At 39.8% G+C, this 21120-nt stretch overlaps 2 protein-coding genes across 7 annotated transcripts in view; one reads left to right on the top strand and one right to left on the bottom strand.

Annotated features, from left to right (window-relative positions):
* The window catches only part of GOLGB1 (golgin B1), a 93857-nt gene that overhangs the window by 34479 nt on the left and 38258 nt on the right, over nt 1-21120 (bottom strand). For all 6 annotated transcript variants that reach the window (XM_032150050.2, XM_032150052.2, XM_032150053.2 and 3 more), the window contains 3 exons: nt 9315-9429; nt 6656-6729; nt 591-5779 (listed from right to left, as the gene is read on the bottom strand). In XM_032150050.2, the coding sequence (XP_032005941.1) occupies nt 591-5779; nt 6656-6729; nt 9315-9429 (5378 nt within the window). The remainder of the gene's footprint in view (nt 1-590; nt 5780-6655; nt 6730-9314; nt 9430-21120) is intronic.
* LOC131383233 (uncharacterized) lies at nt 12402-13432 on the top strand. Its single transcript, XM_058437435.1, has 2 exons — nt 12402-12473; nt 12514-13432. The coding sequence occupies exon 2, from the start codon at nt 12546-12548 to the stop codon at nt 13197-13199; it is 654 nt and encodes a 217-aa protein (XP_058293418.1). The 5' UTR covers nt 12402-12473; nt 12514-12545; the 3' UTR covers nt 13200-13432.

Raw genomic sequence — 21120 nt, 5'->3', positions numbered from 1 at the left:
CTGTGGTAAAAATCCAGGCAAGAGTAGTTGAAATGGAAATGAAAAGAAATACAGAGGCCAGGTGCAATGGCTCATGCCTGTAATCCCAGCACTTTGGAAGGCCGAGGTGGGTGGATCACCTGAGGTCAGGAGTTCGAGACCAGCCTGGCCAACATGGTGAAACCCCGTCTCTACTAAAAATACAAAAAATTAGCTGGGTGTGTTGGTAGGCTCCTATAATCCCAGCTACTTGGGAGGCTGAGGCAGGAGAATTGCTTGAACCCAGGAGGCAGAGGTTGCAGTGAGCCAAAATCACGCCATTGCACTCCAGCCTGGGTGACAAGAGCAAGACTCCATCTTAAACAAAACAAAACAGAAGTACAGAAATCTCTCAATAGAAAGATGGGAAGAGAAGATGTGAACTTTTCATGTTCATGAAGTTGTAGCAGGATTGTTGTTTGCCAAAAAAAGTCAGAAATGAGAGAGAATATATCTTCCATGGAAATTTATGCCAAAATTAGTCCCACTGTCTAAAAGGAAACAGAAACAGTTTAGAGACCTTCTTTGCTTCCAGTTACCTCTGGAGGAGGAAAAATTCACTACTCATTTACCTGGAAATGTTAATCTTTAATTCCTCCATATGGATGGACATCTGTCTAAGTTGATCCTTTAGAACACTGCAATTCTCTTCTTTGAGTCTAATTTCTTCTTCTTTGGTTTGAATCGCATCACTAAACTTCCTCTCCCATTTCTTAGCTTCATCTATCACTCTGTCGCGATCATCCTGGAGGGAAGACATGCTCTTAGTAAAGGCTGCAAGCTGGGCCACAGTACTGTCCAAGTTTTCCTGAAGTTGCTGAACTTCCTTGTCTTTCTTGTTCAAAGTAACCTGAATCTCTCCGATTGTCTCTTCCAAATGGACTTTTTCTCTGCGCAAAGCATCCAGTTTCTCTTGCATATTCTTCTTCTCTTTCAGGTGCTTCTCTTCTGCCTGCTCCAGTCTTCGCTCAAGATCTTCATCCTTTTGTTTCATCTGGCTTTTAACTGATTCTTTATTTGACTGAAGTTCCTTTTTCAACTTGAGATTGTCTGCTAGGACCCTTGCTGCTTCACTTTGAGTGTCATCTAGCAGGACTTTGAAGCTAGCTAATTCTGCTTGTGCCTTTTTGCGGTGTTCAACTGCTTGAGCCAGATTTTCTTTGGTTATTTCCAAATCTTTTTGAGATTCAGTTTGAACAAATTCTAGAGCTTTAACAGTTCTCTCTAGAGCACTAATTTTCTCTTGATACCTGATGCAGTCCTTCTGTAGCTGCTTTACTTCTTGTTGTTTTTCTTTTAACAGTTCCTGAAGTTCCTTTGCATGGCTTTTATTTCCAGGTTCTTTCTGAACACCTTGTATTTTCTCCAAATATTCCTTTCGTATTTCTGATTCCACCTTAGTTTTTTCCTTGACTAACTGCTGCTTTTCTTCTTCCAATTCACTCACACACTTTTTAAGGTTCTTCATTTCAGATTCCAATAGCTCATTTTTTATTTGGGCATCTGTAACATCCTGACAGTAATTCCCAATGCTTCCATTAAGTTCTGCTAATTGATTCATAAGCCTCTCTTCCAAATCATCTTTCTCTTCTTCTGCTGTCTCCTTTAGTTTGGTAACTCTGGAGAGTTCTTCTTGGATTTGCTGATTTAACAGGTTCATTTTGGTTACTTCTTCCTGAAGCATTTTTAGTTCACCATCCTTTGTTGATATCTGACTCAGTAAGGCATTTTTCTCATTTTCTAAAATCTGTCTAAATTCCTTGTTTTTCTGCTTCTCCTCCTCTAATCCAGCAATTCTTTCTTTGAGCTGATCAATCTGCGGTAGGTAGTTATTAATTTCATCATGTGAGCTGAAATCCTCACTTACAGCAGGGTTGGCACTGTTCGCTGATGGAACCGATTCTGAACATGCAGGTCTTGTGCTCATACTCAGAGAGTCTTGCTCTTCAGTCTCACCTGGTATAGACTGTGTTGCCTCCTCAGTGACATTCATTTGGTTATCGTGTTTCTCGGTGGCCTCTAGGTTAGCTTGTTCAGATAGATTACCTTCTATTTGATGCTTTAAATCTTGAACCTCTTCACTTAGAGAGTCTTTCTCAGACATTAAAGACTCAAACTTCTTAGAAAGGGTTTCATACTCCATTTTGACCCTTTCAAGTTCTTCTTTCATGCTGGCATTGGAAGAAAGAAGTGTTTCCATACACTCTTTAGCTGTATCTCCTGCAGGGTGCACCTCTGCCCTAAGCCGGTCATTCTCTTCTTCCAGCTCTAGGATTTTCTGCTGTTTAGATTTAGCAAACTTTCTCATCTTTTCTTTCATTTCCTCCATTTCTTGCTCAGCTTCCTGCAACTGCTTTTCTGTCTCCTTCTTGTTTGCCTCTGTGCTTCTTAACTTGCCATACAGGTCTTGTTTCTCTTGCCTCACAGCTTCCATCACGTGCTGAATCCTTTCTGCTTCATTACTAACATTCTCATAGGACTGCAGAAGAATTTCATACTCTTTTTGTAGCTCCTTGTGTTTCTCTTGCCACTCAGTACTTTCTGCAATCTTAGAAGATTTCAAAGATTCAATTTCCTTCACTAACTTTTCCTTGTCTTCAGTAAGACCATCTAGAGCTAGTTTTAGACTTTCACAGGAGCCACTGAGACTTTGATTTTCCAATAAAGATCTGTCCATTTCTGTAATCAGTTTGTCTCTTTCTTCTTGAAGAAGAGCTAACCTTCCTAAGACTGTATCTTTCTCTTTATTTTGAGCAGAAACTTGGCTTTCCACATCTGCCAGAGACTTGGTGAGATGTTCAACGGTACCTCTGGCCAAAGACAATTCCTCTTGGAGACTTTTGTTTTCTTTTAGTGCTTCTTTTCGAGAAATAAGGGCAGCTTGCAGTTTCCTTTGTATTTGTTGCTTTGCTCTACTTTCTTCTCCAATCTCTTCTGGTTTTTGCTTCATTTCACAAAGTTCCACCTGTAGCTGCTTTATCCTCTCATCATGCTCTTTGGCTTGCATTTCTAGCTGTGTATGCAGAGCCTTAATTAAATCTTCTTGTTCTATTATCTCTGTCTGTATTTTAGTGAGAGCTGCTTCTTTTTCACTAAGTTGTCCAGAAAGGTAGCTAACGTCTTCTTCCTTTTTGCTTATGAGTTTTTGCAGTTCATCTAGTTCAGGTTGCAATTCTCTTAGATGTTCTAGGCCAGCAATTTGTAGTTGGCTGCTTTCCAATTTCTGCTGCAGGCTTTCTGCACGGACTTCAGCTTCATGGGATGCTGTCTTTAGACTCTCGATTTCTAAACTCTGTTTATTTATCTGCTCTTGTAACTGAAATACTTCTTCTGATTTTTTAGTAAGCTCACTTGTCGTAGAACTAACTTTCAATTCTAACTCTACTTTCTCAGCCTCTATTTCCTTCAGCTGGGCCTTAATCTGGGCAACAGAAGTTCCGCCCTGCAGAGCACTTGCATCTTCAGAATGAGAAGGCCAGTCTGGGCACAAGTTGGACTCTAAAACAGGTTGAGTGTGATGCTGTTCTGTGGCTTTGAATAAAGGTTCTTCTAAACCTGGAGTGGGAGAGCACGATTCCTGCTGCTCTGTGCTTGGGAGTTTTCTGTCTATGGATTCTCTTACTTGAATCTGGAGTTGCCTTAACTGGTCTCCAATATTCTCATTTTCCTTGCTTTGCTCATCAAACTGTTCTTGCAAGCGATTATAGTCATCTTTCTGTTGCTTTAGCTCCTCCCTGAGATGTCTTTCTTTCTCCTGTGCCTTTTTAAGAATTGCCTTGCGGGAAGTTAAGGCTTCCTGTAGCTTCTTTTGAAGTTGCTCCTTTTCTTTTTCAAGGGCCAGTATCTTTTCTTCTAGTTCTGGTTTCCAGTGTTCACTACTACCTGTACAAGGTGGACTTATCACCACTGTTTCCTTTACAAGTGCTATGGAGTCCCCATCACTTGCATCCGTGTTACTTGTGGTTAACTTCTGGATAATTGCTTGGTTTTCACTGATTTCTGCTTGGAGCAAATCTATTTGGTTTGTTTTATCTTGCAAGGTCTGATTCATCTGTTTGACCAGAGCCTGTAATTGCTCTTCAGCTGCCATCTTTTCTTCCAAATTCTTCCTTATATGCTCTAGTTCCACTTCTTTCTCAGATATTGTCTGTTTTAAATAAATTTCTATTTCTTGGCACTTAGAAGTCACACATTTTTCTGAGTATTCTTTGTTTTCTTTATCTTCTTCTACTTCTCCCCTCTCACTCTCACGGAGTGGGATTTCTTTCTTAGATTCATCTTTCAAGTTGGCTAATTCCTCTTCCAATCTACTGACTCTTTGCAGAAGCTCCTTTCTGTTAATAAGAGCTGCCTGGAGCTTTCTCTTTCTTTGCTCATTTTCTTTCTTCAGAAGGTCAAATTCATGCTGAAGTTCTTCCTTACTTATTTGTCCTGCTGGGCCCATCTCATCATAATTTTGTTTAAGGCCAGAAGCAACTTCATTATCTTCTTCCACCTGCTCTTTTTTTGCTTCCTCAGCTCTGGATAATAAATTTAGCTGTTCTTTAAGACTCTTAATTTCAACCCCAAGAGAAAACTTCTCTTCATTAAGCTGAACCATTTTCTCAGTCATACTAAAGCTGATTTCTGTCACTTGTTGATCCTTCTCCTCGATGGTTTGTTGGAGGGTTTCCACATCTCTCTTTTTCTCTAGTAAGAGCTGATCCATTTTTGCTATTTCAAGTTCCTTCTGTGAAAGAGCCTGGGACAGTTCTTCCACCTTACTTGAGATATGCCTCACACGTTCTGCCCCCTCAAGCACTTCACTTTCCTTATTTTGCAGCTGGCTTTGCAGGCTTCTTATCAGGGTACTCTGCTCAGAAAACTGAAGCTGCACAGCATCCAGTTCATTCTGTAAAACTTCAATTTTCACATCTTTAGATTTGGCTTCTATGCTGAGACTATGGATCTGTTCAGTGAGCAGGTTGTCATGGGCAGTTTGGCTTTCATAATCAAGTCTTCTTTGCCTTTCTGCTTCTGCAAGGTTCATTTCCAGTTGCTTTACCTGAGCCCTCAATTCTGTTACTATGCTAAGTTCCTTCACCTGAGAGAGAAGCCGGTCTCTTTCTTCAGACAAAGCAGTGAATGCACTGCTGTTGTTGTCAGCATTTTTCTTAAACTCCTCAATCAACTGGTTTAGGTTGCTAATTTCCTTAGCTTTCTCATCTAAATTTTTGTCATAGATTTCTTGTGCTTTATGAAAGTTTAGCTCAAGCTCCAAAATTTGACTTTTTAACCTTTCCAACTCATCCTGACGACACTGACCAATATCTGGTACAGCAGAAAGGGATTTATCACCATCCTGCTTTGTTGATTTCAATTCTACTCCAGCATCATTTAAAGATATTTCCTCAGATGTTCTATTTTGATGTTCAGTGCTCGCCTGTTCTTTTTCAACTGCTGGAAGACTGCTTTCTTCATTTGGCATTAAGGGAAAATCTTGCCCTGTATCTTCAAGAAATACTTTCATTTTAATTGCAGCTATTCCCTCACCCTCCATCTGTTTCATTTCTTTCTGGTCAAAGACCTCATGATCTCCTTCCTCAGCCCTTTTTCCCTGGAGCTGTAATTTAAGAAATGCAATTTCCTCTTGAGCTTCTTTCATTTCCAACAATAAAACTGATAATTCTTTATGTTTCTGAGAAAATGTGTTTTCTAGAACATCTTGTACATTTTCTTCAGCAGAAGAGCTCCTCTTGTTGGCAATATCAACAATGCTGATCTATTTTTAAAAAAGAAAAAAAAAGCTGTAATCAAATGTTTTATAACATTAAAAAAATAGCCCAACTAAAAACTTATATTTCATCTTCTAAAACTTCAGACTTTTTGGTCAAGCCTTCTTTGTACCATAACACTGCTAAATCCTTTTAAAATCAGTTTGTATCTCCCAACTGGACCTCCAAGGGCACTCTGCCAATCCTGCACTGAAGTCAAGCCCTATTCATAAGACCTAAGGAAATCTGGAATTCATTTTCTAGATATTCCTTACATAAGAAGCTTTTTTTCAGAATAAAACTCCTAATTGATTTTTTTAAAAAAGTAAGCAGATACTTTTGTTAGGAAGCCACATTATTCCTCAAGGGCATGTATGATTCTATCACTGACTTACTGATTAGAAAAACACAGCTAACTGAACACAATGCAGCTAACGATACTCTTAAATCAACAGAATGATACTAAGCAACCATACACTTCTTATAGTAATTTTCAGATTATTAAAAGGATCATTCTCCAAAGATCCCTTTTTATTTAATCTTAGTAAAACTGTGCCAATCTTATCTAATCTCTTCACTGAGAAACTTTTCTGAGATGAACAAAGAAGTTAAGATAGATGATAATCCAGCATAAAAAATGGGTTATCAAATCCCAAATTAGTAGCTACTGTATTTATGTTGCTTTAGAACAATGAATTCTAATATTCAGAAACAAGTAACAATAAATGAGATATAATAACCATTATGAATCTCTTTACTAGATCTTACTCTGTAGGTAATGTACTTCTCTGGCAACACTAGAAAATTACAGATGTGTTTTCATATGAAGCTACCTTCTCTTAATTTAGTTCATGTTCTGGTTATATTAAGAACACATCACTTACCTCACTGACTTCTCTATCTGCCTCCCCAGTTCTATTCTGAGCCTCCAGGAGAGTAATCTGAGAAGACAGTTTTTCTGAAAGTCACAAAATAAATATCTTTAGAAGATATATGTGGAGTGTGTGAAAAAACAGGATTGCATGTGAAGCTATTTGAATTGCACGAAATAATTTTTAAAAAAATAAAATAGTTTGGGAGAGGAGAAAGCCTTATTAAAATAAAGAAGTGGCAAGAGGATATGATTACATGAGATATAAGATAGAACAGTACTAGGTGATGATAATGAACCTGAGTGAAGTATACTAAATAGTGGAAGGTTTGAAAGGAGGCCAGGATGCAGGACATAAAGCAGCTATTTCTGTGGCATAATCTGGAACTTCTAGGACAATACATATAATTTATCCATAATCCTACTATGTTTGTAATATATATTTTACATTAATATAGCACTTACAATGTTCTTCAATGTTCATAAAGATATCAAATTTTAGCACTAAAAGGGAGCTATCCTATCTCCTCAATGATCATATAAGAAAACAAAGAAATGACATGACCCGAAAGGTTACGCAGCTAGTTCAGGGAGCTGGGATTAGAATCTAAGTCTTTGGAGTTTTAACCCAAGTTCTGTGACAATGTGTATATATTGAGCATCGATATCAATATCCTCAAGAAGCTTATATTCTTTCTGAGAAGATAAAACAGATACACCAAAGGAAAAAAATATATATATTTTTTACACTGTATCCAAATGTCTTAATGTGACCTGTAGGAACCCTCATGCTTTGACCCTACTAATTCTCCAACCTCCTCTTCTTGTATTGCCCCCTTTTTGTTCACTCGGCTCCAAAAACACTGGTCTGTTTTCTCTTCTGCAAACTTATCAAGTTCATTCACACCTGAGAACATTTGTACTGCTTTTTTCTCTGCCTGGAATGCTCTTTGCTTAGCCTCTTTGCATGGCTATCCCCTTTTCATCATTCAGGTTTAAAGTCCTCGGAAAGGCCTACTCTCACTACTCCAATTCTGTGTTCTTCTTCTCCAAGGCATAGTTGAAATACCCTGTTTTATTTTTAGCCTAATACTTATCATTCTCTGAAATTTTCTTATGTGTATAAACAGGTTTGTAGTCTGTCTTCGCCTCCAATATGTTCATAGCTATATCCCCAGCAACTAGAATAGTGCCTGGCACATAGGAAAGGCACCATAAATGAGACAAGGGAATTCAAGACAGTATATATGTTCAGACATTTCACAAGATTACTTGAAAAAGGAGTACAGTGGTAGAAATGTCAGTGCAAAAGGTGAGTTGAAAACAACATGACATACAAGGTAAAAGTAATCTATGAGGCCAGACACAAAAACCAATACAGAAAACCTTAAGGTCAGTGATCCCTGTAGGAAGAGGAATGGAATCCACATAATACCTCCAAACCATGTGAAGCCACATGGACAGGATACAGACTGTTTGCAAAACTGCAAAATAAGCATCATGGATAAGGTCTCAAAGAAGTGCTCTGAATGGGTTAAATAATGAGCTGAATTTGTGGTGTTCTTTACTTATTAGAAATAGTGGGAATCGTCTAATACAAGTGCATAAGCTTCCATTTAGATCTAAGTGGAAAACTGTAAAATAGTTAAGTTAGAAATACTGGCTCTAGAGTTTAATAAAAGTTTTACAACCTTTATACTTGCTATTCATTCTCACTCCTAGATGATAAAGTGTAGTAGTCAGTTAAAGATGAATTAGATCAATAAAGCATTAACGACATGCTACTAAATCCATAAAGTCTACATGAAGCATATGATAAGTGGAAGGAGACACATCTTCATTCTCACTAACTGTTCACACACAATCCAATAGGATAAAATGCTAAGTTCAGTTCAATCCAACAAAACTTTATTCAGTAGCCATTAATTGCCAGGTAGTATACTAGTTTTGGGTAAAGCAAAGACGGAAAAAAAAAATGGCCCCTGCCCTTGAAGAGCTTATATTTAAACTCTGAAGAGCTTATAATATGGTAAAAAAGACAAACATATAAACAGATCATTTTAATACGATGTTAAAAGTATACAAGGATGTTATGGAAGCACAAAAAAAATCATTTAACCCAACTTTTGGGGACCAATACCAAATTCCTGAAAAAGATAATGTGCTAGTCGAGGCCTGAAAGATGAGTAAGAATCATCCAGACTAAAGAAAAGGAGCAGGATTCTAAGCAGGGTACAGCACGAGCATAAACCACTCATTCACAACATAGTTTCTACCTTTAAACCTTTATACTGATGTCTGTTACCTCATCCCACAAATTTATTACCAGAATGTCCTTTCTTTCTTCATTTTACCTATTTTAAAAATCATCTTATTAAGGTCCTGTTCAAGCCATACTTCCTGTAGGATACAATGACCATTCCAAAATGATTATGAGTTATAAAGAAATCCTGCAGCATGTGTAGTCCATATTGCAAAATGTTATACTTATGTAAACACTGATACTATGCTCTAATTGTTTAATGTGTATTATCTTTGATAGTTACCAGCTCTATTATCTAAATCTTTATTATCATGGAATCAGAGAATTCTACATGTTATACATAATTAGTGATAAAAGTAGAGGCACTTGTGGGATAAGACAGAGAATTATGGTTTTCTTTTATACATACCATTCTCAGCTTTCAGCTCCTCCAGCTCTATAGAACTAAGGAGCAAGGCTCCCTTTTCATTCTCTAGTTCTACCACTCTCTTCTGCAAAGAAGCAATATTCTCCTCAGTGACTGCCTAAATTGTAGAAAGACAACAAATTAATGATTCTCCAGCAGAAAATTCTCACACTAATGCCCAGATAGCCTCCAGCATTTTTGTCTTCTAGAAGTTCTCCAGCCATGAAAATACTTTAAAAATAACATCTACTTACCTGCCTAGGCAATCTTTGAAGAAAAGTGTTTTATTTAAAGATTTAGAAAAAGAAAGTATTTCACACAAATATCAAGTTCATTGGCTTTTAAATTTAAGATTGAAGCCTGGATTACAAAGATAGAAATCCCAAGTCTATAGCATATGAAAGAACATTTTCAGGTTCACAAAAAAATAGTGTTAAAAGATTAGATTAATGCCACCAAGTAACATGGTCTCTCCCCTGAAGGAAATGAACATGAAGAGAGGTTTCACAAAGAGGAATAGAGGCAAAGGAATATGTACCTCTTAAGAAAGGAAGAAGATTTATAAAATTTTTTTTGTTTTCCAAGTATAATAAAAATTCCCTTGGCTTAATTTATACATCCAGAATTTTTGGTTTTCCTAAGGATAGGCATATATCTAATTATGCCACATCTTTAGTTTTATGTCTTTATATATTTTTTTATTCTCCATGGATATTATTCTATAAAATTTTCATTCAATTGTAGAATTTTTAAGCCATGAGGGTCTTTACAGCATACTTGACCCCAAAATCTTCATTTGATGTTTAAAATAAATAGCAAGGTATGAATTTAGGGTTTTTATGGCTTTTATCTTAAGGGAAGTTCCCAGTTTGCAGTATACAGGGCAAGTAAAATTCCAATAGAATAGCCACAGATATTTCTGGCTTGAAGAATGAGAAGAGTTTGGGACAAACATAGATGCCAGGATGTGAGGAGGGAGATCGGAGAGAAGAAAAAGAGTTAGGAAGGAGGAGCCCTGAATTCTGTGTATAAACTTAGCTGAAATTTCTGGCTGAACAATGGCACAATGTATTTGTTGGACTGACTTAAAGCAGCCCAGCTAAGGCAAAAATAACTGAACTGAGTTTTGATGCCTCTCTTATCATAGGCCAGAGTTTGGGGTTTGAGTCCAACTTACTGTCTGATAAAAAGTAATTGAAATTTTAGAAATAATAAAATAGAATCTTGAGAACAAAACACAACATCCAGAATTCAAAACAAAACCATTTACACATGAAGAAATAGGAAAGTGTGACCAATTCTCAAGGAAAAAAAAAATGTAATCAACAGATTCTAGCCATAAAATGATGCAGATTTTGTAAGTAGCAAACAAGAATTTTAATAAAGAAGCTATTATACCTATGCTTAGGATATAAATGAATATGCTCATAATGAATGAGAAGAAAAGAAATCTTAGTAGGAACAAAAAAAATAATAATGAACCAGTTTGAAATTCTAGAACTAATAAACATAATATCTGAAATGAAAATTTCAATGTGATAGGCTTAACAGTAGAGTATAGACGACAGAAGAAAATCTTGGTGAATTGAAGATGATAAATCAACTGAAATTATTCAATCTGAAGACCGAAGAATAAAAAAAATTGAAAAAAAAATGAATACAACAACCTCAGGGACATGTGGGAAAATATTAAAAGGTTCAATATACGTGTAATTGGAGTACCAGAAGAGACGAGGGACAGAATGGGAAGAAAAAAATATTTTAAGAAATGGCCAAAAATTTCTCAAACATAACGTTATATATGTAAGAAACTCAACAAAAGCAAGCAAGAAAATGACAAAGAAAACTATAACTAAGTACAACATAGACAAGGATAAAAGGAAAGTCTTAAAATCTCCATGGAAAAATGATACTTTACATATAAAGGAACAATAATTCGAATGACTACTGACCAATTGTTAGGGAAAAAATATAGGCCAGAAGAGGGAAACACCTTCTTTAAAGTACTGAAAGAAAGGCTGGACGTAGTGGCTCATGCCTATAATCCCAGCAGTTTGGAAGGGCGAGGCAGGTGGATCATCTGAGGTTGGGAGTTCAAGACCAGCTTGACCAACACAGAGAAACTCCATCTCTACTAAAATACAAAATTAGCCAGGCATGGTGACTCATGCCTGTAATCCCAGCTACTCAGGAGGCTGAGGCAGGAGAATTGCTTGAACCCAGGAGGCACAGGTTGCGGTGAGCTGAGATCATGCTATTGCACCCCAGCCTGGGTGACAAGAGTGAAACGCCATCTCAAAAAAAAAAAAAAAGTTCAGAAAGAAAAATTGTCAATCCAGAATTATAATATCCAGTAGCAAATATCATTCAAGAATAAAAGTAAAATAAAATAAAGACATTTTTAGATAAGAAAAAAACTAAGAAAATTTTTTCACAGACAGACCTATACTATAATATTACGGGTTGTTGTAGAGGCTGAAGAAAATGGTATCAAATAGATATCTGATCATCAGAGAGGAAAGGGCATTACAAATAGTAAATATGTGGATAAATGTTTTTGTTTAATTTTTTTAATTTTATTTTATTTTTTATTAATTTTTTTTGCACACAAAACAATTAACATTTTCTAAAAATACATACAAACAAAAAGACGCATATCAAACATATTAGGAAGGTTGCACATGGGAAGACAGGGAATAGAAATGGGGAGTGGGAATTAAAGAAAATAAATGAGAGAGGGACTTTGTATGCATCAATGATAATAACTCAATCCTCTATTTGACAAAGAAGAAGGAGAAGGAAGAGGAAGAAAAAGAAAGTGGGATAAAGGATCAGAAAGGGAAGAAAATAGAAAAAATTAGAGTATGACTCCAGGGTAGACCTGTTTTGTTGTTGCTGGGTTGGTTGGTTGGTTTGTCTGTTGTATTTTTCATATGTTTTGCCATGTTGGCCAGGCTGGTCTCGAACTCCTAGCCCCAAGTGATCAACCCGCCTCGGCCTCCCAGAGTGCTGGGACTACAGGCGTGAGCCACCACGTCCAGCCCCCACATTGCTTCTGGCCTCCGTGGTAGACCTCCCAGACGGGGCGGCCAGGCAGAGGCGCTCCTCACTTCCCAGACGGGGCGGCCGGGCAGAGACGCTCCTCACTTCCTAGACGGGGTGGTGGCCAGGCAGAGGGGCTCTTCACTTCCCGGAAGGGGAGGCCGGGCAGAGGCGCTCCTCACATCCCAGACGATGGGTGGCCGGGCAGAAGCGCTCCTCACTTCCCAGACGGGGCGGCCAGGCAGAGGAACTCCTCACATCCCAGACAGGGCGGCCGGGCAGAGGTGCTCCTCACTTCCCAGATGGGGCGGCCGGGCAGAGGCGGTCCTCACTTCCCAGACAGGGCGGCCGGGCAGAGGTGCTCCTCACTTCCCAGACGGGACGGCCGGGCAGAGGCGCTCCTCACTTCTTCCCAGTCGGGGCAGCCGGAGAGAGGCACTCCTCACTTCCCAGATGATGGGCGGCCGGGCAGAGGCGCTCCTAACATCCCAGACGATGGGTGGCTGGGCAGAGGCGCTCCTCACTTCCCAGATGGGGCGGCCGGGCAGAGACGCTCTTCACTTCCCAGACAGGGCAGCCGGGCAGAGGCGCTCCTCACTTCTTCCCAGACGGGGCGGCCGGGCAGAGGCGCTCCTCACTTCTTCCCAGACGGGGCAGCCAGGCAGAGGCGCTCCTCACTTCTTCCCAGATGGGGCGGCCGGGCAGAGGCGCTCCTCACTTCTTCCCAGACGGGGCAGCCGGGCAGAGGCGCTCCTCACTTCCCAGACGGGGCGGCCGGGCAGAGGCGCTCCTCACTTCTTCCCAGTCGGGGCGGCCGGAGAGAGGCACTCCTCACTTCCCAGATGATGGGCGGCCGGGCAGAGGCGCTCCTAACATCCCAGACGATGGGTGGCTGGGCAGAGGCGCTCCTCACTTCCCAGATGGGGCGGCCGGGCAGAGATGCTCCTCACTTCCCAGACGGGGCAGCCGGGCAGAGGCGCTCCTCACTTCTTCCCAGACGGGGCGGCCAGGCAGAGGCGCTCCTCACTTCTTCCCAGACGGGGCGGCCGGGCAGAGGCGCTCCTCACTTCTTCCCAGACGGGGCGGCCAGGCGGAGGCGCTCCTCACTTCCCAGACGGGGCGGCCGGGCAGAGGCGCTCCTCACATCCCAGACGGGGCGGCCGGGCAGAGGTGCTCCTCACTTCCCAGACGATGGGCGGCTGGGCAGAGGCGCTCCTCACATCCCAGACGGGGCGGCCGGGTAGAGGTGCTCCTCACTTCTTCCCAGACAGGGCGGCCGGGCAGAGGCGCTCCTCACTTCTTCCCAGACAGGGCGGCCGGGCAGAGGCGCTCCTCACTTCCCAGATGGGGCAGTCGGGCAGAGGCACTCCTCACTTCCCAGACGGGGTGGCGGCCGGGCAGAGGTGCTCCTCACATCCCAGACGATGGGCGGCCGGGCAGAGGCGCTCCTCACATCCCAGACGATGGGCGGCCAGGCAGAGACGCTCCTCACTTCCTAGGCGGGGTGGCAGCTGGGCAGAGGAGCTCCTCGTTCCCCACCTCCCAGACGGGGCGGCGGCCGGGCAGAGGCTGCAATCCCAGCACCCTGGGAGGCCAAGGCAGGTGGCTGGGAGGCGGAGGCTGCAGTGAGCCAAGACCACGCCACCGCACTCCAGCCCGGGCAACACCGAGCACCGAGTGAGCGAGACTCCGTCTGCAGTCCCAGCACCTCGGGAGGCCGAGGCGGGCAAAGCACTCGGGGTCAGGAGCTGGAGACCAGCCTGGCCAACATGGCGAAACCGCGCCTCCAGCCAAAGGAGAGCAGGCAGCGGTGGTGGTGCGCGCTGGCAATCCCAGGCAGCCCGCAGGCCGAGGCAGGAGAATCACGGGAGCCGGAGGCAGGGAGTCTGCAGCGAGCCGACTCGATTCTAGCCCGGGCCACAGAGGAAGAAAAGAAAGAAAGAAACAAAAGAAAGAAAGGAAAGAAAGGAAAGGAAAGGGAAGGGAAGGGAAGGGAAGGGAAGGGAGAGAAGGAAGGAAGGAAGGAAGGAAGGAAGGAAGGAAGGAAGGAAGGAAGGAAGGAAGGAAGGAAGGAAAAGAAAAGAGAAAGAAAGAGAAAGAAAGGAAAGAAAGAAAAAGAAAGAAAGAAAGAAAGAAAAAGAAAGAAAGAAAGAAAGAAAGAAAGAAAGAAAGAAAGAAAGAAAGAAAGAAAGAAAAAAAAGGAAGGAAGGCGTGGATAAATGTTAAGGTCAATATTTTCCTCTTAATGTCTTTCAAATATATATAACCATTTTAAGCACAAATATTAAAATTGTGTGCTGAGGCTTATCACTTTTGTTAACATAATACATACAACAACTGTGGCATAAGGAATAGGGTGAGGGTATATGATTATGAAGATTCTACCTTTTAAGTGAAGTAGTACAGTATTAACTCAAGAAGACTGAAAAGTTATGGATATATGTTGTACTTCCTAGAGCAACGACTTAAAAAATTTTTGTAAAAAGATATAGCTCAATACCCAATAGAGAACTTTTGCTTCTGGTAAAGACTGAGTAACATGGAACAGATTTAACCTCCTACCTGAAACAATAACAACCAAAACCAGACAAAATAATAAAATAATCATTTTCAGAATACTGGATATCAAGCAACAAAGGATAATTATCTCTGAGAGAGACAGAAAACAAATAAAGTGATCCCTAAAACTGACGAAGCTTCATGCCTTAAGAGAGTTTTCAGGCTATGGTCCAAGAAGGGGGAACATAGGCTGAGCCTGGTAGACTCCCTAAGTTCATGAGACAGAGCTGACAGTCAAGAAAGAGCAAGATGGCTGCAGTTCACAGAATAGAATACCAGATGGGAAAAAGTCACATAAAGAGAAAACTCTGCAGATCTGCAAAGGGACTGAACAAGTGTTCAGTGAAGTACAGAGCAGCACATGAATGTGAGGAAAGCATCCAAGGCTACCTGAACTACCCCTACCTATCTAAAGAGATTAAAGAATAGCACTTGGTGCTCACACAAAACCCGGAAGTGTCAGTTACATAGCCAAATATGATAAAACACTTCTCAGGCCATTGAGTAGAATACTCAGCAAGGTCTTGCCTCAGGAGTATGGAATGACTGAGCACTGATTCGAACCCTCCTAACAAATCAAAGCAGCAAGATCTGAAAGGACCAGGTTTTTTTTCAAAGAATTTAACTAAGTCCCATAAAAAAAGCTCCAAAATATGTTAACAAAACAAAGATAGAAACAAAGGAGAATCATTTGAACCTGGGAGGCGGAGACTGCAGTGAGCTGAGATTGCATCACTGCACTCCCGCCTGGGCAACAGAGCAAGACTCCATTTCAAAAAAAAAAAAAAATTAAAAGCCCATTAATGAGTTTTGGAACAACTTCAAGTAATCTAATATACATGTAATTAGAATTCCCAAAGAAGAGTAAGGAGTCAGAAAAATATACATATTTGACTAATTCACAGCAGAAAATCTTCCAAAACTATAAACACAGAGATTGAAAAAGCTCGATGAACCCCAATCACAAGAAACATGCTATGTCAAAGTACATCATAATTCAAGTGCTCAAAAACAGTGGTAAAATCCTAAAAGCAGGCAGGAAAAAAGAGAAAGAAGCATGACAGCAGATTTCTTATTAAAAACAAAATGCAAGGGCCAGGTGCAGTGGCTCATGCCTGTAATCCCAGCACTTTGGGAGACTGAGTGGGGTGGATTGCTTGAGACCAGAGTTCGAGACTAGCCTGGCCAACATGGCAAAACCCCATCTCTACTAAAAATACAAAATTAGCCAGGCATGGTGGTGGGTGCCTGTAATCCAAGCTACATGGGAGGCTGAGGCAGGAGAATCACTTGAACCCGGGAAGTGGAGGTTACAGTGAGTTGAGATTGCGCCACTGCACTCCAGCCTGGGAGACACAGTGAGACTCTGTCTCAAAAAAAAAAAAAAAAAAAAAAAAACCAACAAAAAAACCAAAATGCAAGAAAGAAGATAGTAGAGTAATACACGTAGAGAAATGAAAGAAAAAAAAAAACTTTCCATGTAGAATTCTAGTCAGCAAAAAATAATCTTTCAACAACAATGGTGAGATAAAGATGTCTTCAGACATAAAGTGTTATTAGAACCCATGACTGGCCAGGCACAGTGACTCACACCTGTAATCCCAGCACTTTGGGAGGCCGAGGCAGGTGGATCATGAGGTCAAGAGATTGAGACCATCCTGGCCAACACGGTGAAAGCCCGTCTCTACCAAAAATACAAAAACAAAACAAACAAAAAAATAGCCAGGTGTGGTGGTGGGTGCCTGTAGTCCCAGCTACTCGGGAGGCTGAGGCAGGAGAATCACTTGAACCTGGGAGGCAGAGATTGCAGTGAGCCGAGATAGCACCACTGCACTCCAGCCTGGTGACAAAGCGAGACTCCATCTCTAAAAAACAAAAACAAACAAACAAAAAACCCCATGACCAGCAGACTTGCACACACATCCATGTGCACACAGACACAAAAATTAAAAGAAGTCCTTCAGAGCCAGGTGCAGTAGCTCACACCTGTAATCCCAGCACTTTGGGAGGCCAAGGCAGGAGGATCATTTGAGCTCAGGAGGTTAAAACCAGCCAGCCTAGGTAACTTAGCAAGACCTCATCTCTACTAAAAGTAAAAAAAAAAAAAATCAGCTGGGTATCATGGTGCATGCCTGTAGTCGCAGCTATTTTGGAGGCAAATGTGGAAGAATCACTTGAGCCCAGGAGGATGAGGCTGCAGTGATCCATGATCATGCCACTGCACTCTAGCCTGGGTGACAAAATGAGAACCTGTCTCTATTAAAAAAAAAAAAAAAAAAAAAAGTCCTTCCGATAGAAGAAAAATGATACCAGGTGGAAATATGAAGCCAGGGTTTGGGAAACTTTGGAGGCCTACATAAATAAAGTTTTATTGGAACATAACCACAACCATTTGTTTACCTTGGCTCTATGTCTGTTCTTGCTCTACAATGGCAGAGTTGAGTACCTGCAACAAAGACTGTATGACCCACAAAGCCTAAAATATTTACTATATATAAAAGGATTGGCAATCTCTGATCTACCACCAAAGAACGAAAAGTATCAGAAATAGTAACTGCAATGGTAGTTAAGATTTATTTTCTTATTTTAATCTCCTTAAAACATAAACATAAATGCTTTATATGTATTAGCCAAAAACTGTCCACAACCCAAATTATCCATCAATGAGTCAATGGTTACACAAATTGTGCTGTTTACAACATACTCAACAATACAATGGAATGAATTATTACTAAACAAACATTAGGATGAATCTCAAATAAGTATGCTGAGTAAAATAAGCCAACAAAAGTGCATATACAACTTATATAAACTTTTTAAAAATCTATAATGACAGAAAGCAGATCAGTGGTTGTCTAGGTAGGGAAAGATGTGAGGGAAAAGATTAAAAGAGGACATGAGAAAACTTCTAGAGATAATGAATATGTTCATTTTCTTGACAGTAGTGATGGTTTTATATGTTATCAAATTGTTCTGGGTGCTGTGGCTTATACCTGTAATCCCAGCACTTTGGGAGACAAAGGCAGGAGGATCATTTGAGCCCAGGAGTTAGTTTGAGGCCAGCCTGGGCAACATAGTGAGACCTTGTCTCTACAAAAAAAAAAAATTGGCCAGGCATGATGGCACATGCCTGTGGTCCCAGCTATTCAGGAGGCTGAGGTGAGAGGATTGCTTGAGCCCAGGAAGTTAAGGCTACAGTGACCTGTGATCATGTGACTGCGCTCCAGCCTGGGTGAGAGAACAAGACCCTGTTTCAAAAAACAAATGAACAAACAAACAAAACCCTCTTTAAACTGTATACTTTAAATGTGTACACATTGCTGTATGCCAAGTATACCTTTAATAGAGCTGTTTAAAAGAAAAAGTTGTCAATCAATAAATGAAAATTAAATTCAAGAAACTTCTAATTATTGAATAGAAGGCAGGAAAAAAGAAGAAGAGAAAACAGAGGAGAAAAAACAGAAAGCAAAATGGTAGACCTAAATCCAATCACATCAATAATTACATTAAAAGGACTAGGCACTCCAATCACAAAGAAGAGAAGAAATAAAAAAGTATAACCCAACTATATGTTGCCTTCAAGACATTCACTTTAAAGAAAGACATAAGTTAAAAGTAAAAGGATAGAAAAGAATACACCATTCAAGCAATAAACATAAGACTGAATTATTTTATTAATGCCAGATACAGAGAAATGTAAATAAAGAATTATTACTAGAGACAGAGAAACATTTTGTAAGTGAAAAAAGGAACATTTTATCCAAAAAATAAATGTGTATGTACTAATAACAGAGATTCCAATTACTAAGAAGCAAAAAATGACTACATTAAAAGGAGAAACAGACAATCCACAGTCATAGTTGGGAGATTTCAACCCCCTCTTAGCAAATGTTTCAATAACCAGACAAAAGTCAAAGACAAAGATAACCTGAACAATACTATGATCTAAGTGCTATCTGTAGAACATTACATCCAATAACTACAGAATACACACTATTTACAAGTGTACAAGGTATGTTCACCAAGACACCATATGCTGTGTCATAAAATAGGTCTCAATAAATTTCAAAGGATTGAAGTCATATAAAACATATTCTCTGATCATAATGAAATTATATTAGAAATCAATAAGATATCTAGAAATAAAACCAAATATCTGGATATTCTACAACAATGTGTTTATTTAGAACACACTTCTAAACAATCCATGGTCAATGAAAAAATCACAGAGAAACTTACAAAAATCTTCAAAAACTGAAAACCACAACATAACAAGCTATGTTTAGAGGGAACTGTGTTAACTTTAAATGTTCATATGAGAAAAGAAGACCTGAAATCTTTGATATAAAGTTTCACCTTAAGAAGCTATAAAAAGAAGAGCAAAGTAAATCCAAGTAAGTAGAAATACTAAAGAGTAGAAATCAATGAAAATGAAAATAATCAGCAACAGAGAAAATTAACAAGACCAAAAGTGGTTCTTTGAAAAGATGGGGGGAAAAAGCTGAATAAATTCTAGATCGACTGATAAAGAAAATGAAGCACAAATTAACAACAGCAGGGATCAGCGCTTACAGGCATTAAAAGGATAAAAAGTAAATATAACCAACATTATGACAAAAATAGAACATCTTCAATGAAATGGACAAAACCCCAGGGAAAAAAAAAAAAAGCCCAAACAAACCAAAACTGGCACAGAGCAAAAAAAAAAAAAAAAAATCTTATTATTAGCCTTATATCTGTAAAGGAAATTCAATTCATTATCAAAACCTTCCTAAAACTCCAGACTCAGATGGTTTCATTGGTGAATTCTTTCAAAAAAAGTATTTAAAAAATTATTTTTAAAAACTGAAATAATACCAATCACATACAAACTCTCATAAAATAGAAAGGAAACACTCCCAGAAAATAGAAAAGGGAACATATTATGAGGCTGCCATACCCTTAATACCAAAACCTGATAAAGATATTATAAAACAAGAAAACTGTAGACTAATATCCTTCATAAACATTAATACAAAAATCCTTCACAAAATATTAGCAAATCAAATTCAGTAATATAGAAAAAGGATAATACAGTTAACTCTTGAACATAGGTTTGAACTACATGAGTTCACTTATATGCAGATTTTTTTCAACAAATATATTGGGGTTGGGTGTGGTGGCTCATGCCCATAATTCCAGCATTTTGGGAGGCCAAGGGAGGGGGATTGCTTGAGTCCAGAAGTTCTATACCAGCCTGGGCAACATGATGAAATTCCATTTCCACCAATAAATAAATAAACAAACAAACACACACAAAAATAGCCAGGCATGGTGGCATGTGCCTGTAGTCCCAACTACTTAGGAGGCTGAGGTGGGAGGATCACCTAAGCCCAGGAGGTTGAGGCTGCAGCGAGCTGTCATCGCACCACTACACTCCAGCCTGGGTGATGGAGTGACTCTGTCTCAAAAAAAAGAAATAAATAAAATTTAAAAAAAGAAAAAAGAAAGGGCCAGGTGCAGTGGCTCACGCCTGTAATGTCAGCACTTTGGGAGGCCAAGGCGGGTAGATCACCAACGGTTAGGAGGTATGGTTAGGAGTTTCAGACCAGCCTGGCCAACATGGCAAAACCCTGTCTCCACTAAAACTAACAAAAATTAGCCAGGAGTGTTGGTGGGCACCTGTAGTCCCAACTACCGGGAAGGCTGAGGCAGGAGAATCGCTTGCACCTGAGAAATGGAGGTCGCAGTGAGCTGAGATCACACCACTGCACTCCAGCATGGGCAACAGTGAAACTCCATCTCAATAAATAAATAAATAGAAAAATTTTTAGGAGGTTTGCTACAACTAGACTTTTGTTATTACTCATGGAAGAACCACATAGCCTAGAAATATAAAAAAAATAAGAGAAAGTTTATTTTTAAAATTAAGAAAAAATTAAGAAATATCAAAAAAACTAAGAGAAAAATTCCTCTATAAGATTGAGGATGATCTGATAGAGGAAATTCCTTAAATACCTAAAACTAGTATCACAGCCAATGGTAAATTATGGAACACTTTCCTCTTAGATTAGAAACAATGCAAGAAGGTCTAGTCTCACCACTTCTATTAAACAGTGTACTGGAGGCATAAAAATTAGAAAGAAGTAAAATTTGTCTTTATTTTCAGATGACATGATTGCTTACATAGAAAATCCTAGAGAATCTACAAAAAGAGACCAAAACCAAT

This window comes from Hylobates moloch, unplaced genomic scaffold (genome assembly GCF_009828535.3).
Source record: "Hylobates moloch isolate HMO894 unplaced genomic scaffold, HMol_V3 SCAFFOLD_4, whole genome shotgun sequence".
Taxonomy (NCBI): Eukaryota; Metazoa; Chordata; class Mammalia; order Primates; family Hylobatidae; genus Hylobates; species Hylobates moloch.
The sequence above is the reverse complement of the archived record's forward strand: the minus strand, read 5'-3'. Positions and strand labels throughout refer to the sequence as shown.

What these genes read in the sequence shown, in the direction of transcription:
- LOC131383233 (XM_058437435.1), top strand. Translation starts at nt 12,546, where the DNA reads ATGGGTGGCCGGGCAGAAGCGCTCCTCACTTCCCAGACGGGGCGGCCA.